This window comes from Dromiciops gliroides, chromosome 4, assembly GCF_019393635.1.
Source record: "Dromiciops gliroides isolate mDroGli1 chromosome 4, mDroGli1.pri, whole genome shotgun sequence".
Classification (NCBI taxonomy): domain Eukaryota; kingdom Metazoa; phylum Chordata; class Mammalia; order Microbiotheria; family Microbiotheriidae; genus Dromiciops; species Dromiciops gliroides.
The window spans coordinates 309627051-309640862 of NC_057864.1; the positions used below are offsets into that span (position 1 = coordinate 309627051).

The following is a 13812-nucleotide window of genomic DNA, read 5'->3' on the forward strand; positions in this document are numbered from 1 at the left end:
ATATAAACTGAAAATGAGCTGCAGGTAAAATCCTGTTAACAAAAATCCCATCACAATAAAACATTGTAATAAAAATTAACATCATTTAGTCAATGGCCCATTTTTAAAATGAGCACAAGCATACTAAATAATTATGGACAAAGGATTCTGTTGTAATAAAATAAGTAAAGCACTATTAAAGTGGTCACCAACTGGATCAGGATGTAACAAACCCCTCCATAGTACAAAAATGTTTTTCTCTAATCCTCATCCATATAATAATCATTTGTGATATAGCAAGAAAAATAAAAGCCTTTAATATAATTTCCCCCCAATCTTGCCTAATGTTGCTTTATATTTTCCCTGTAATCCACAGCCAATTAATAGTAACAGTCTATCCAGAGAATCAAAGTCTTTTGGAACCTTCCATCTAATTCAACCTCTTAATTTTACAAAGGAAGATAAGAGGACAGAAAGGTTAAGTGTCTTACTGAAGACCACAATGGTTAAACAGTTGAGAGGTTAGCTAGGCTCCAGTGAAAAAAATCAAAGGCAGAATCCAAATTCCAATTCCAAGACCAACTCTCTTTCCTATACCAGTCCACATTTTACACCATAAGGACCATATATTTTTAAATCTCACTGAAGGTTATAATTATGGCTCTCTGATGTAGTCCTTCAATTAGCATTTTCCTATTAACAAATGAGCGAGAACATTGCTAATATTGCTCTTTTCCTTGAGGGAATCAGAGGAAAGGTTAATCCTCTTGGATGGACTGAAAGAAAGGACTCTAGGACGAAATTATTATTTAAAAGAGAAGCCTGTAGTGGCAAAATTACCAAAAACACTATCATTTTAGAATCATAGACATATATTGCACACACACATGTGTTTATATTTATTTTATTTTTTTGGTGAGGCAATTGGGGTTAAGTGACTTGCCCAGGGTCACACAGCTAGTAAGTGTTAAGTGTCTGAGGCCGAGTTTGAACTCAGGTCCTCCTGAATCCAGGGCCGGCGCTCTATCCACTGCGCCACCTAGATGCCCTGTTTATATTTATTATACCAAATATTTTATTGGAATGGGTTGGGTTGCTATTTTTTTATTCCTAATAAGATTTGGTCATAGCTAGTTATAGGTCAAATCTCAATCTGGGGAACAGCAGTATACACTTTTGAAGAAGTGGTGGGTGATACGGCAATAGTCATTTACAATAATGTTTCAGTGCAACAGAAGAAGCTGGATACCTCTATAACAAGATCTGACCTGTACATTCAAAATCATTTTTTTTAAGTTAAAAAGCATATTATTCAGTAAATACAAAGGTAAGCCTCACCCACGGTCAGACAAAACTGTAACACATGCACTGCTCCTTCTTGTTTCAGAAAATTCATGAAGCGAAACAAAAGATCTTGCTGTTCTCTAATCTCTTTCAATTCTAACTTCAGTACCTTGAAACAAGGTGGAAGAGAGTCAAATACTGGGCAAATATTTTGTAATTTTTCTTCAAATTAAAAGCAACAGAATACTCTGTTGTAAATAAAAGTACTTTCTCCACTTACAGAAGGCTTTTTATTTCTAGGCTCTGCAAATTTCTGCAAGAAAGGAACCAAAGAGGAAGCAGGTTCTGTTGCTTTTTCAGGCTGTTAAAAAAAAAGAATGAACCGATTCATTAAAATTCTTATTCTATTTGGCTGATATGAAACAAAATACAATATAATTTGAAATGCTTTCTAAAGTAGTCAATACTCACTGGACTGTCATCTATGAAGATGATAAGTAAATGATTCACAGTATCCTAATGGGAAATAAAAAACATAGGTTGCCATGACAAAAGAAACAAGCTGAAAATAATTCCTTTACTATATTCTGACCAGAATTCTACAAGACTTTTCTCAAGTTATGAAAGTTTATCTGTCAATCCAATGGAGAAACGTCACAGTGGTAAAACATATGCAGTGATATGCCACAGAGGGACAATTTCCTAAAGCGCTACAAGTAGCAAGATGTGCAAAAAATGTTACTCTGATGCAGGGAATAAAAATTTTTATACAGTTTTAGTGCTTCAATCTTACTGGATCAGCTAGGAAATCCAACGAAGGAAGAAAAACAGAACCAGACAGGATCTCTCTTATAAGTAAAGTCAGGGATCTGTAGAAAAACAAAAAGAAGAATAGTTACCTAATTGTAACACACTTTGAGACCACAATTTGCTATAAGTAAAAATTTAATAGAAAATTATTTTCATGGTAGGAAATAGGTTAAGTATTAAAATGTACTTTCTATCATGGAAGGGGGAAAGGGACACACATGTACAAAAATATTTATAGCTGCTCTTTACGTGGTGGCAAGGAATTGGAAGTTGAGGGGGTGCCCATCAATTGGGGAATGGCTGGACAAGTTGTGGTATATGAATACAGTGGAATACTATTGTGCTGTAAGAAATGATGAGCCGGAGGAGTTCAGAGAAACCTGGAGGGTCTTGTGTGAGCTGATGATGAGTGAGATGAGCAGAACCAGAAGAACATTGTACACAGTATCATCAACATTGAGTGTTGACCTACTGTGATGGACTATATTCTTCTCACCAATGCAATGGTACAGAAGAGTTCCAGGGAACTCATGATAGAAGAGGATCTCCAAATCCAAGAAAAAAAAAAAAAGAACTGTGGAGTATAGATGCTGATTGAACCATACTATTTCTTTTGTTTTGGGTACTGTTGTTTTTTTTTTTTCTATTTTGAGGTTTTGCATCACTGCTGATTTTTTCTCTTGTAACAGGATTAATGCAGAAATAGGATTAATGTTATTATGTGTGTGTGTATATATATATATATATATATATATATATATATATATATGTCTATGTATATAGATATATAGATATATAGATATAACCTATATCAGATTGCCTACTGTCTAGGGGAGTGGGGAGGGAGGGGAGGGAGGGAGAAAAATCTGAAATTGTAAAACTTGTATAAACAAAAGTTGAGAACTATCTTTACATGTAACGGAAAAAATAAAATACCTTATACATAAAAAAAAACATACTTTCTATCTAAGAAATCTCATTAGAAAGACAAATTCTAGACTCTATGTAGATTCTTAAGAAAAGATAATAGTGATTTTTTTTATTGTTTTATTTTGTTTTGTTTTTGTGTGTCAGGCAATTGGGGTTAAGTGACTTGCCCAGGGTCACACAGCTAGTAAGTGTTAAATGTCTGAGGCCATATTTGAACTCAGGTCCTCCTGAATCCAGGGCTGGTGCTTTATCCACTTCGTCACCTAGCTGCCCCTCTCTGGGATGTTTTAAACACAATCCTGATAAGACATAGGGGGAGATAAGCCTGATGACCTTTTAGAGTGTTTCACAGGGCTACTAACAAAGTGCCTACAGAGTTGCTTGAAGTGTTTTTGTCTATTTGATCCACTAACCTGAATTTTCTAAAAAGAAATAATTAAGGATGATTATTGTAACAACTGAAATTCATTTCAATTAACAGCTTTATATTTGATTTCTTAAGGTTCAATGATATCAACAGTAAGGCAATACCATTCAGATCTAACACCTAAATTGGTATCTTAAAAATTGATAAATGTTGGGGGTTTGGGTTTTGGGGGGGTTTTTTTGGAAACTAAAAACTGTTCACAGTTTAGGCCAATCTCTAATTATAGTCTGACTACCATGATCAGGAACAGAAACATACACTGTGGCAGAGCATGCAAATACTGCTATGAAAACTTCCAATAATATTTATACCTGCAGTCTGTTGCTTTAGGGGGCAAAATATAAGGGAAAAGTAATTCAGTAAGTTTCCTCAAATAGTGCAGCTCATCTCTTCGACTTCTCAAAGCCACATGAAGTTCTGGCCCATATTCTTCTAAAGCCGCTTGTTGTAAAAACTCTGCATTTTTTACTATAAAGAGAGACAAAAATCAATATTAGGTTAAGCAACCATAGCCGGTTCACCTGACAAATAAAGAGTACTCAAATACAAAAATCTCAAACTGATTGCACAGTATTTTACTCCTTCAAACCCTAAATATACAGTATGCTAATAACTAGTATTTTTCATTCATTAAAGATCAAGAAAAATGCATCAATTAGAGTCAGATCATCTCTGGTATAAAAATATTTGCAACAAATGCCAAGTACCTTAAGAATTCCTAAGATCAGAAATGTAGTCAGATAATTTGATTTGTCTTTCCAAGATTTGAATCAGATGACAGAACTGTTGTTGCTTTACTTTCAGCAATTGTATCACACAGAAGTTAAAACAAATAAAAAGTGTGCTCAACGTCTATCCTGTGCACTGATTTAAGAATCAATCACTTTACAATCAGTGTTTCTGATAAAGGGCTCGTTTCTAAAATAGAGAACTGAATCAAATTTATAAGAAAACAAGTCATCCCCCAATTGAGAAATGGTCAAAGGATATGAACAGGCAGTTTTCAGATGAAGAAATTAAAGATATCTACAGCCATACAAAAAAATGTTCTTAATCACTACTGATTAGAGAAATGCAAATTAAACCTACTCTGAGATACCACCTCACAACCATCCAATTGGCTAATTTGACAAAAAAGGAAAATGATAAATGTTGGAGGAGACATAGGAAAACTGGAACACTAATGCATTGTTGGTGGAACTGTTTACTGATCCAACCATTCTGGAGAGCAATTTGGAACTATGCCCAAAAGGATTGTAAAGGAATATTACAGTGCTATAAAAAATGACAAGCAGGATGATTTCAGAAAGGCCTGGAAAGACTTATATGAACTGATGCTGAGTGAAGTGAGCAGAACCAAGAGAACATTGTACACAATAAAAGCAATATTATGTGATGATCAACTGTGATAGATTTAGCTCTTCTCATCAACACAACGATCCAAGACAATTCCAAAAGACTCATAATGGAAAATACTCTCCATATCCAGAAAAAGAACTATGGAGTCTGAAGGCAGATGGAAGCATACTGTTTTCACTTTTTGTTGTTTTTTTGTTTGTTCCTTCTTTTTTCTCTTTTGTTCTATTTCTTCTCTCATAACATGACTAATGTGGAAATATGTTTAACATGACTGTAATGTATGACCTATATCAGACTGTTTGCTGGTTTCAGGAGGGGGGAGGTAAGGAAGGAAGGGAGAAAAAAATTTGGAACTCAAAATCTTACAAAAATGAATGCTGAAAACTATATTTAGATGTAATTGGGAAAAAAGAAATAAAATACAATTTTTAAAAATCAACCACTAATAATTAACTGGAAACAAAATAGATGCCTATTAACAGGAATGGTCAAATAATGGAACATGAATGTAATGAACTTTAGGCGTGCTATAGGAAATGATGAATAGGAAAAGTTCAAAGAAGTATGGGAAGACATGGACATTGGGGGGGGGGGGAGGGGCAGGGGAGGCAATAAGGGTTAAGTGATTTGCCCAGGGTCACACAGCTAGTAAGTGTCAAGTGTCTGGGGTCGAATTTGAACTCAGGTCCTCCTGAGTCCAGGGCCGGTGCTTTATCCACTGCACTACCCAACTGCCCCCAGGAAGACATAGACATTAAAGGGAATAAAGTAAGCAGAACTAGGAAAACAATATACACAATGACAAAAATATAAAAAGAACAAAGAAACACAGCCTAACAGACTGTAATGAAAATGATCAAAGAGGACCTTGGAGAAGAATTGAGAAAAGCCACCCTTTTTCCATTTTTGCAGAGCTAGGAGACTATTGATACATTACAATTACTGTCAGTCTGAATTGATATGGTTTGCTGAACAGCTTTTTTTTCTTCTTTGTTACAAAGGATGTGGATGGGAAGGAAGGATATATTTTTAAATGAAGATGATTTAGAAACAGAAGATGTCAATAAAAATTTTTTAAAAACAATAACTAAAATGAATCAACCAAGTTTTTAAATCAACTACTTTAATGTACAGGCAACTAACTGCATACCATCTGAAGTGAAATAAAATTCCAATATTTGCAAGAAGGAAACTAAACTATTGACTTCCAAAATATAAAGTTGACTACAAAAGTATATGAAATGGGGCAGTTAGGTAGCACAGTGGATAAAGCACTGGCCCTGGATTCAGGAAGACCTGAATTCAAATCCAGCCTCAGACATTTGATACTTACTAGCTGGACAAGTCACTTAACCCTCATTGCCCCACCAAAAAAAAAAAAGTATATGAAATGAGTTTTGGGAAACAAAATGCAAATTAGTAACAGCTATGTAAAAAAAAAAGTTCTAAACTAGTAATAATGAGAAAAAATATAAATTAAAACAACACCGGGGATTTACTTCACACCCAGAAAATGTGCAAAAGATGGAAATTGTCAATGTTGGAATGACTGTGGGAAGTTATATACACGATTATACTATTTGTGAAGCTATGAATTGGTTCAAACTTTATGGAAAACAATTTCAAATTATGTAAAGAAATTTACTAAATTATTGGTACCATATGATGCAACTGTATCCAGCCATGAGGCAAACACCCCAAGGAGGTCAAAGACAGAAAAATCAATTATATGAAAATACTGACAGCAGCACTTTTTGTGGTCATTAAAAACCAGGGGAAAAAAGTGGGTGCCCCAACTGAGGAATGGTTGAACAAACTGGTTTATGAATGCAAAAAATGTGAAATTCAAAGAAAAATAGAAACACTTGCATAAACCAATGCAGAGCAAAGCAAGCATTAACAGAACAATGTGGACGAAGATACAATGTAAATGATAATAACAATAAAAGTCAGTTGAACTAAAATTAAATGCAATGACCAATACTGGATGGTGAAACACACCTCACTTTTTTGGTGGGGCAATGAGGGTTAAGTGACTTGCCCGGGGTCACACAGCTAGTAAATGATAAGTGGCTGAGGCTAGATTTGAACTCAGGTCCTCCTGAATCCAGGGCCAGTGCTTTATCCACTGCACCACCTAGCTGCTCCTCCATACCTCACTTTTTTTGGTGGATGGAGGTGCTCAATGTTGCATATGCTATCAGTTGAGATTTTTGGTAGGTTTTCTTTCACTACTTTTGTTTGCTACAAGGAAAGTTTCAGTGGTAAGGTGAGGTGAAGATGGAAAGAAAAGAAGTATACTGGCAAAATACAAAAGGCATAAAAAAAAGTTAAACATTTATAAAACTTTTCAAAAAGATGACTATATGATATTTTTAGTTAGAGTAATGAGCTTAAAAATCATTAGCTAAATTTTGTGATTCTAACAAAAAGGTACAATTTAAGAGAATAAATCCACACAAAGATAAAAGGAAAATCTACAAAAAAGAATAGTTATTGCAAAAAAAAAAAAGAATAGTTATAGCTGATTCATCATCATTTAAATGGCAAAGTGTAAAGTATCCTTGGATAAGTTTGAGCTCTGACACTGAGTGACCATGGACAAATTAACTAGGCCTGTTTTCTCATCCATAAAAATGAAGATAATTTTTCCACTACTCACCTGAGACACTGTTCTGAGGAAAGAGTTTTATAAGCCATAAGGTGGTATGGTTTACACTTATAAGTGTATCCTTACCATAATAAAAATTGAATCTCCGTAATTCAGTGGAATTTTAATTAATACATTCTATTAATCACAGGCTAAGAAACAATATTATGAAATTTAATTGACATGAGTTACCAGAAGAATCCCAAATGGCATTTTCTGGTGATTTTAGATTTTGAATTCCACATTCACAATTAGAATGGGTACAGTTATATAAAAAGTTAATTCAAAATTGATCAAAATGTAAATGGTATACCACTGCTAGTTTTATATCCCAAAAAAGAGAAAAAGACCAATTTGTATAAAAATATTTATAGCAGCTCTTTTTGTGGTAGATAAGAATTTGAAATCAAAAGAATGCCCATCAATTGGATAATGGCTGAACAAGCTGTGGTATATGATTATGATGGAATATTATAGTGCTATAAAAAATGACAAGCAGTATGATTTCAGAAAGACCTGGAAAGACTTATATGAACTAATGTATAGTGAAGTGAGCAGAACCAGGAAAACTTTGTGCACAGTGACAGCAATATTGTTTGATGAATGCAGAACTGTGAATAACTTAATTACACTCAGCAATACAATGATCCAAGACAATCCCAAAGGATGAATGAAGCATGCTATCCACCTCCAAAGAAAGAACTGATACTGACTGAACATAGAACTGAAGCATGCTTTCATTTTCCCCCTTTATTCGACTTTTCCTATATAATGACTAATATGGTAATGTTTTATATAACTGCACATGTATAACCTCTATCTCATTGCTTAATGCGTCAGGGAGGGTGGGGGTAGGAGGAAAGGAGGGATATAATTTGGAACTCAAAACTTTAAATTTAAATGTTTATTACCCAATAAATAAATGAAAGAATAAATTAATGAACAAATGAATGAATGAATGAAATAAAATAAATGCTAAGATAAACGCCCCCCCCCTCCCAAAAACCAACGAACTGTAGCCAAACCACTCTATCTATATAAAGCAGCGCTATCAAGGCTTTTGGTATTGTATTTTTGAGTCTCTGCAAAACATATCACTGTGTATAGAGGCTCCCCCTACTCTCCCAGCTCCTATCCTCTTCTGCTTTTCATCTTGGAACTCTTCTTCTCACACTTTGACTCCAGACACTTCATCTCTGGCCATGCTCTCAAATACCCACCGTGACAAAATAGGCCAAAAGAAGAAATCAAAAGACCTCTTTTTTGTTCACCAATGGCATTTACAGATACTCTCTGGGGACATCACTTGGCAATCTTCTTTGAAGTTCACCATTCATATATATCCCTAACAAGATCATTTCTGCTGTCCCTACAAGCCCAGGGGTCATACCTACCTCACAGTCTTCCTATCCATCTCAATACCTAGCCTCAGACTTAAAGAGAGGGTACCCCTTAGTAACTTGGCCTGCAAATCTAAGTTTTCATCACCTGCACCAACAATCTATCTCAAACACCCTTGGAAGAAGTAACAACTTAGAAATCCCCATAACCACAAACTGTTCCACCTTCAGATTCCTGAAGTCTGAGATTCCATTTTCATCTCTTCCTATGCCTCACCCCTCACAAATTCACTCTTCCTTCATCAGAGAATATGAGAAATGGAAAGGACTCTAGTGGCCATCTAGCTCAACTTGTACCTAAAATAAAAAGACTTTCTACTACACAAATACCCAACAAATGGTCATCTGGGCTCTACTTTAAGGAAATGGAACCCAAAAATTCTTGGGGCAGTTCATTCCACTTTTGGAACACATTAGGAAGTTTTTCCTGACATTAAGTCTGTCACTCACACGACTCCTGATTCTACTAAGATCAAAGAAAACAAATATAATCCCTCCTCCTTGTGACAGACCTTCAGATTCTTGAAGATAGTTATCATGTTCCCCACTGAGTCTTCTCCTCTCTAAGCTAAACACTTCCAATTTCTCATATTCTCAATTCTACCTATCCTGCCCCAAATGTCTACTGACTTCCAATCACACATCTCCAAGTGCTTTCAGATATATTTAACCAGATGACCAGCAAACATCTTAAACTCAATATCCAAAACAGAACTCATTATCTTTCCCCCTAAACCTTTCCCCTACTTCTACCTTCTCTATTACTGTAGAATGCAATACATACCACTTCCCAATCCCTCATGCTTACATTAGGAGTCATACTCGAAGGAGTCACCACCTAGGTGACGTAGTGGATAAAGCACCAGCCCTGGATTCAGGAGGACCTAAGTTCAAATCCGGCCTCAGACACTTGACACTTACTAGCTGTGTGACCTTAACCCTCACTGCCCTGGGGGGAAAGGCATAAGATTTCACCTTTGTAACATCTCTTAAACATGCCCTCTTCTCTTTGACAATTCTACCACGATGGTGCAAGCCCTCATCACCTCATACCTGGATTACTACAATAGCCTATTAGTGGCACTGTCTGCCTCAAATCTCTCCCCACTCCACTCCATCCTCTGTTCAGCCATTAAAGAGACTTTCCTAAAGTGCAGGTCTGATCATGTCACTGCCCTACTCAATAAACTCTGTTTGGCATTCAAATCCCTTCATAACCTAGCTTCCTCCTGTCTATCCAGTCTTCTTCCACCTTACTCCCCAACAAGTATTTTTTTTTTTTGGCGGGGCAATGGACGTTAAGTGACTTGCCCAGGGTCACACAGCTAGTAGGTGTCAAGTGTCTGAGGCCGGATTTGAACTCAGGTACTCCTGAATCCAAGGCCGATGCTTTATCCACTGCGCCACCTAGCTGCCCCCAACAAGTATTTTTTGATCCAAACAAGATACTCATCTCTCAGCTCTTAACATTTTATCTGTCTAGCACATAGCTTAATACATGTTTACTGACTGACTATCCAAATGTGTATAGTAATAGATGATGTCTAGGGCAAAGCCGTGAAGGAAGAGACATTCCCTACAAATAGTGAAGTTTTCCAGATCACACCAGTCACAGGTTGTCAAGTACACTAAGTCCCAAAAACCTATGGGCCCTCTTCAGTGAAATTAATGAACAATCAATGGAAGTTAACCCAGCAACTGACACAGGAAAAAAACAAAGCCCAAGATCAAAGATTTAAAACTTGAAGGGCCTTAAAGGGCATGTGGTCTAACACCTTCACTTCACACATGAGAAAATCTAGGCCCAGAGATGTGGAGTGGCTTGCCCAATACACATTGTCAGACCTCTGATTTGCACCCAGGTCCTCTGACTGTAAATCCAACACTCTTCCCACTGTACCAGGAAGATTCTGATGTGGTAAAATATGAAAGTTTTTAACAGTCGGTTAGGATAACTGAAAGACGCCAGTTTTTCAAGGACCACCCTTTTGGGGAGGAGATGAACAGTCCGCCTGCTGCGCATGTCAGACTGCCTGCCGGGTTTTTGACTTCCGGGGTGGAGAGAACGGGAGTAGGCCTTTTTGCCTGCTTGGCGGGACTCCTGACGGCGCGGCACAGACGGTCTCTCTCTCTCCAAAGGTGGCCTTTTCGGTTTGGTGAGTTTTTATAAGGAATATAGACTAAGCCTAGACTTAAGATGATTTGTATTGTATTTCTATTTTCCTATCCTTCTAATCAACATCACCTTTTGACTACCATACAATAAAGGCTCTATCTAGAAAACCAGAAGCTTCTTCCATTTACTAGTCTGGGAGATAAATTAGGGAAAAGTTAAGTAGGGGAGATTTATGATCTAATATCCAATTTTATTCTCACACTGACATGAGTTAGAAGAGCAACCCACTGACTTTGTCCATCAGTACTTATATCTTCCATAGACACTATAAATGGACAATGAACCAAATCTAGAATTAAATTTAAGGAAGAGAATGGAGTGAACTGCATTTGGAAAATTGTGTAACATTTTTTTGATCATCCTAAGATGCTTCCTAAAACCAAATCATACTTTTGATGCTGATCTTCTTCCAGTAATGGTTACAAATCATGGAATATCACGTTGGATAAAACTATGAATGGCTATGAATCACAAAACACCATAATGATTTCAAATGACATTATAAAGGCAATGGATGGGGCAGCTAGGTGGCGCAGTGGATAAGGCACCAGCCCTGGGATTCAGGAGGACCTGAGTTCAAAGCGTGACTCAGACACTTGACACTTACTAGCTGTGTGACCCTAGGCAAGTCACTCATTGCCTCATTGCCCTGCAAAAAAAAAAAAAAAAGGGGGGCAATGGAGGGGCAGCTAGGTGGTGCAGTAGATAGAGCACCAGTCCTGGAGTCAGGAGGACCTGAGTTCAAATCCGGGCTCAGACACTTAACACTTACTAGCTGTGTGACCCTGGGCAACTCACTTAACCCCAACTGCCTTGCCCAAAACAAAAAAAATTTTTTTAAAGGCAATGGAATGATGCATGGAAAGTCAATAGAAGGCTGGAATATATTAACAATTAAAGACATAATCATATATGTTCAGAAAAGGAAGTTGGCCACTCATGTTCAAAGTGAGCAATAATAGATGAATAACCCAGTTGTTCTGAAACATACTGAATGTTATAAGTGCCAAAGAAAGTCTTCTAATTGTCATGTACACCACTCCTATTTCTAGCTCAACCCTGACAATCATCCAAGGGAACAAATGTTATAAAGGACTCCCCACTAGTACCACCAATAGACACTAAATGATCAAACGGGGCACTGTGAGGTTAAAACACAAGGTGACAAGTATCAGGCAAGTCAAATCACTGCTACTATACCTTGACTACAACTGACCCTCAGGCTCTGATGAAGACATTCCAGGACCCAGAATCCAAGAGCATTAGGAACTGTAGTATCCCCCAAACCATCATGCCAACTTCAAGCTCAGCCTCCACAGCCATCATCAAAGAGGGAAATCCTTATATGCTTATATGCTGCCATCACTAACTGATAATCAACTGCAGTCAAACCAAGAGGTAAGCACAAGAACCCTGGAAATAAGAGTGCATCCCAGATCATGAACTCTAGTATCAGCCCAGCCATCACAGAGGGGGTAATCCCTTGTGGAGACAGAACTTTTCAACAGCCTCCAAAGCTACTAAAGACCTGGAAAAAGAAAGCTCACCAATGCCCCTGGCAATTTCAAATGGTTCAACATCAATAACAGATATGGTACTATCAATGGAAATAATACTGAAGAAGATTCATTTCCATTAACTCTGCACTACACCTTAAGGACTCCTGGGCCTTTTCTGACTTGAAGATGAAATCTTCAATATGTCGTATCTCCTCCTATTGGAATATTAGCTTTTCAAAAGCAGAAAGTATCTTGCTTTTTTCTGCTTGTATGTCCAGTGCTTACCACAGTGCACAGAGTGCATAATAAATTCTTTTGTCATTCATTCCAAAATAAAAGATAAATTTTAATGCAAGTTCAGCATGACAAAAAACAACACAGAATAAGAAAGCATTCACTATTGATAAGATATTGATAAGATCAACAGATGTATATAAGTAAAAAAATTTTGTTTCAATGCTCTTAATAAAAAGCATATCATATCAGATGAGTGCCAGGCCTCATCTTCATGAGTTCAAATCGAGCCTCAGACACTTACTAGCTATATGACCCAAAGCACTTAAGTCACTTAACCCTGCTTGCCTCAGTTTCTTCATCCATAAAATGACCCGGAAAAGGAAATGGCAAACCACTCAAGTATCTTTGCCAAGAAAACCCTAAACATGGTCATGAAGAATCAAACACAACTGAAAAATGACTAAACAACAATGGAATCTTAGGAATTATCAATACGATAAAACCAGAAAAGCATGGGAAGAGTTATATAAACTGATGCAAAGTGAATTAAACCAAACCAAAAAAATCAAAATACTAACTACAACAACATAAATGGAACATCAAAACAAAACTGAATGCTACAAAGTTATGACTAAGATGGGCCCCAGAGAAGTATGAGAAGTTACTCCTCACCCCATCCCTTCTTTGTAAAGGTGTGAACTATGGGTGTGGAACACCACATATAATGTCAATTTTTCAATATGTTGTTCAAGTTTGCTTAACTTTTTTTTCCCCTTTAAAATTTTTTTGTGTGATGTTATTCTTTGAGTGATAGCTATCTAAGAAGGGCAAGATGGAGAGATACATGAAAAAATACAGTTGATGTAAAAACAAAAAAACAATACAAGTTTTATAAAAAATGAATAAGCAGGGGCAGCTAGATGGCGCAATGGATAAAGCACCGGCCCTGGAGTCAGGAGGACCTGAGTTCAAATCCAGCCTCAGACACTTTACACTTACTAGCTGTGTGACCCTGGGCAAGTCACTTAACCCTTATTGCCCCACAAAAACCAAAAAAACCA

General features: G+C 36.8%; 1 protein-coding gene across 1 annotated transcript in view; it reads right to left on the minus strand.

Moving 5' to 3' along the window:
• The window catches only part of SNX14 (sorting nexin 14), a 116925-nt gene that overhangs the window by 72878 nt on the left and 30235 nt on the right, over window positions 1-13812 (minus strand). Inside the window, 5 exon segments of the mRNA XM_044003041.1 lie at window positions 1318-1432; window positions 1544-1624; window positions 1735-1779; window positions 2057-2132; window positions 3742-3898. Coding sequence (XP_043858976.1) covers window positions 1318-1432; window positions 1544-1624; window positions 1735-1779; window positions 2057-2132; window positions 3742-3898 — 474 coding nt within the window.